Source organism: Poecilia formosa, unplaced genomic scaffold (genome assembly GCF_000485575.1).
Source record: "Poecilia formosa unplaced genomic scaffold, Poecilia_formosa-5.1.2 Scaffold841, whole genome shotgun sequence".
Taxonomy (NCBI): Eukaryota; Metazoa; Chordata; class Actinopteri; order Cyprinodontiformes; family Poeciliidae; genus Poecilia; species Poecilia formosa.
In genome coordinates this window covers 96,593-100,927 of record NW_006800780.1, presented here as the reverse complement: position 1 = coordinate 100,927, position 4,335 = coordinate 96,593, and the positions used below count along the sequence as shown (strand labels likewise).

The 4,335-nt window shown below is 41.9% G+C and overlaps 1 protein-coding gene across 1 annotated transcript in view; it reads left to right on the top strand.

Annotated features, from left to right (window-relative positions):
• The window catches only part of LOC103131801 (cadherin-13-like), a 93,656-nt gene that overhangs the window by 10,309 nt on the left and 79,012 nt on the right, over positions 1-4,335 (top strand). The window contains exon 3 of the mRNA XM_016666919.1: positions 198-350. Within this exon, the coding sequence (XP_016522405.1) occupies positions 198-350 (153 nt within the window). The remainder of the gene's footprint in view (positions 1-197; positions 351-4,335) is intronic.

Below are 4,335 nucleotides of genomic sequence, written 5' to 3'. Positions count from 1 at the left end.
CACACACACACACACACACACACACACACACACACACACACACACACACCATAATCCAGCAGATTAAGCTAACGTCTCACCATGAGCTTCCTGTGGCTGGTGCTCCTGTCACCTGAGATGCCTTTAATTCAATGATTAACTTTTGGTTGTTTTAATGGAAGAAAGCAGCCTGATTGTGTGTGTGTGTGTGTTTTCAGGTAATTTTGACAGAGAAGACGGTGCACCATATCTTCCGACTGACAGGCCCCGGCGCTGACCAATATCCCAATGATCTTTTCACCATTGACACAGAGACAGGAGACGTGTCAGTCAGCCGCTCACTGGACCGAGAGACCATCGACTCCTACCAGGTCAGTGCACGTGTGTGTGTGTGTGTGTGTGTGTGTGTGTGTGTGTGTGTGTGTGTGTGTGTCTGTGTGCGCGCGCTCGTCCTGTTAGTTTGGATGTTCTCTCTGCTCTTTCTGCCCACTGATCCTTTGACAAGTGTCAGTTTCTTTGTTCGTTAGATTGCCGCTTTGTTCACCAGTTATTTACTTTCCAACTCTGAGAATTTATTCATGGGAATTTGCAGGCCGTTGATTTTTATCATGTGAATGAAAAAGAAAACTTGTTATGGAGGAGTTTGTGAAAGTGCCATTGATTTGCAGCCACACAATCCAAATATTGGCGGTGCTGTTTGGGGAAGAAAAGGACTGATCCTATCAGAAATAGGTGATTTATTCCTTGTCAGACGCAGAGGATGGGCTGTTTTAGAGGCCTGCTGGGATTTTTGCTTGTAGTGCTGTGTGTCTAATAAAGGCAATACTCTGGAAGAAAGAGAGGGAGATAAGGTGAGAGAGAGTCTGCTTTTTAAAGCTGCCAATTGACCTTATCTTGTTCTGAGGAATCTACTGTGGCTCAGGACGTTCAGCTGCTGATAAGCTAAGTGGATATTGTAAAAACTGAAATAAGTCAGTCTGTAAATAGCAGCAGATGTGAGGAGATGAACAGATGTTCATCTTCTTCTGTTCATTAGTATTCCAATATGGCTGCCGGTAGTAAGGATCAGGCTCCCATCTTCTTACCTGTCTCAGTCTGACGAAGCCTCCAGATATAAATTCACGTGTTTGCACATGAAAATGCAATTACATTAAAATACATACCAGCACATATCCATGCATGCATATGTATATCTATAATTAAACTCACACCAGATTTAAAAACCGACTAGAAATGAATGTTTGTCATAAAACTTATTAAACTGCATCAGACTGAATCTCTCAGAAACCATAAGGAAGAATCAGTTTTTATTTCTGACAGAGACAGAAATAAAACCGGCCGTCATCCTTCACGGCGGCGGTCGGGGCGGGCCGCCGTGTTTCTGTATTTAAGAGGTTAAGTGGATAGGAAATGTAAAAATATTACTGGGTAATTACATGTTGCTGGAAAACATCATCAGGGAAACAATATTTAAACCCACAACTAGTCTTTGAGTTTGAGCTGTTTGCCCACAAACACAAAAGTAAACTGGATGATAACTGATTGTTTTTATGTTGGCCAGTTAAACTCCTCCTCCTCTCCCAGATTAAATCCAACACAGTTAGAGCTGCTGATGGGGCCCCTCAGTCAGATTCTGCTCCAGGCCTCATCAGCCTTGGACCGGCCCTGCAGGACGAGTTAATCTGGGTTGGTACATCGTGTAACCGGAAAAATGCTAAAAATAAAACTGAAATAATCTAAAACCAGCGTAAAGTGTGACATCGAGGCGAGGCTAAAGCTCCTCACCGGGCTGGACCTGCATGATGAGGTTAGCGCTGGTTCGTTAGCCGCTAACGCTCCGACCAACCGGGACACAGACATGAACTTTACAGGGCAGACAGCGCCACACGCTGGGCAGCGAGTTGAGATGGAAACGCTGCATAATCACAGATATAAATCATTCTCACCGCTCCCTCAACCCGCTGAAAGAAAGACGACAAGTTATTCCTGCGGTTCACGTAGAGCTGCTCAACCAGAGCCAACGCGGCGGGTTTTAGACTCCTACCTTGATGTGGAGTTCTCTAAAGAAACATGAACATGTAAATATCCACACAGGTCAGCCTGAGTCCAGTTTGAGTGAAAGCAGGCGCGTGGTCCATGCTGAGGTAAACTTTAGAGATGAAGCACACACACACATATATTTCCTAAAAACACAAACGAGCATCGCTTGGCCTGGTGGGGGGCCAAGGAAACCTGCTTCAGCTTTACGCATCAGAAACAGAACACCGGATAAAAATGGTCGTCTCTGTGTTTCCAGAAGGTTCTGCTGCTCCGGTCGGGTTTCTGCATCATCTGGTGATGTTTGTTCTGCTAAAGGTTGTCTGGCAGGTGGAGACTCTCTGCTCAAAGTGAGCTTCCTCCAGCATTGGAAACGTTTAGCACACTTGGCTCCAAAATGTTTTACAGATTCAATGACCTGCTGATTCACAAACTTTCAGTTGAATAATGTTTGTGTCGATTTCATGCAGGTGATCGTATTAAAATAATTTACTGCTAATTATGGATTACACAAAGGTTTTCATGATTTCCAAACTAACTGATTTATTTAGTCTCATGAGGAACATTTCACAGTTCAGCTGGCAGCCAAAGCAACTAATGTCGGAATGAAGGTTGGCTATGATCAATCTAAAGTCTAGGAAAGCAATTTAAAGAGAAACTAAAGTCCAAGTAAACTTTTCCATTTGGTAGTTAAAGCTGTGATTTATGAATCAAATTGGGCTCCTTCCAGAGTTTAAGTGAAAGCTGTTATATCAAACCCTTCCTCATCTTCTAATATGAAAACTACAATAAAATGTTGCATTTCTCATCATTTCTGTGGCTCTAAATCACCAAACAGTTCACTAATATAGACATGAAACTTTATCAACAAAACACAACGTTCTGATCACATTGGAAGCAGAAGGATCAGAATATTCAGAGCGAGCTGAGCTGAACGCAGTAAAAACACAGGATGCTCTGAGGCTGCTGCAGTCCTGGATTGAGCAGATATTTCACGTCTGCCAGATGTGAATAGATGTCTCAGAATGAGTTTGACGTTTTGAGTTGAATGGGTAACATTACATGAGTCATTAAACGAATGACAACCACCATCAGACGAAATGCTGCATTTGTCATATTCTCCTGACTTAAAAGCAGTCAGCTTCTTTCATGCACATTTTCATTCTTTAACAGATTTAATGTTTGAAATTATGATGATAAAGGAAAAAGTGCAGAAGATCAGAAAGACCCAAACAGCCGACGGCGCTAAATAAAACCTAACAGACAATAAAAATAAAAATCGGAGTAATGAGTACTCTGATGTTTTAAGGATGCTTTTGTAAAAATCGCCTTCAAAAAGGCTTCAGACCCCTGAGCTGTGTGGGTCAACAAATTTCACTTTATGTTATCAGGACTGTAGAATAATGAAAAACAGAAAACAATGTGAACAATTTCTGTTTCTTTTAATCAAAAATTAGCACATTTTATCCCCCTTTACTCTCAAACCCCTAAATAAAATGAAGTACCAAGCTGGTGTGATTTTATGTGTTCATTACTTAATCCAAATATAAAACAGTCAATCATTTACATAATTAGTTATTATTGCTGCAGAATGTAAATATATTCACCCATCAACTTTTTACCAACGACAGAAAACAGAAGCAGAGTAGATGGAAGCCTCACATGGAGCTGAACAGGGCTGCTGCTTCTGTGTGTGAATGTTGTCGTCTTTGATGGTCTTTTGGCAGAACTATGTATTTAGTTTGAAAACAGGCAGGATAGATGTTCAGACCTGGCCTCCAGAAGACGAGCCGGGGGATTTTACTGGGAAGGTTTAGCCGTCGCACTCACAACGTTCCAGCTGCTGCCTCTTCAGGCGCCGTCCTGAAAACACACGGAGAACGCTCAAAAATAAATCCTTACTGTGTAAAAACTAAAAACAAGATGCCATCATTCCAGCTGGATTTGATGTGTGAATCCGTAATTCGTCTGTATGTTTCCGTTGCTGCAGCGTATGCGGTTACCATGCCAACTGTAATAAAGAGGGATTTAACTGGGCTGCTGGTTCCTCAGGGAGAATCTGCTTTCATCTTGTCATCTGCCTGCATCTCTTTGTTGGATGCTGGTCACTATTATTTGTAGTATTATTATTATTTTCCAGGAAAATATTGTTTATATGAAGCCTGATTGATTCAAGTCTGCTGTGGTAAAGAAAACAGGCTTTTTTCAGTTTGAAACAAAACTGGATGGATGGATGGATGGATGATGGATGGATGATGGATGGATGGATGATGGATGGATGATGGATGGATGGATGATGGATGGATGATGGATGGATGA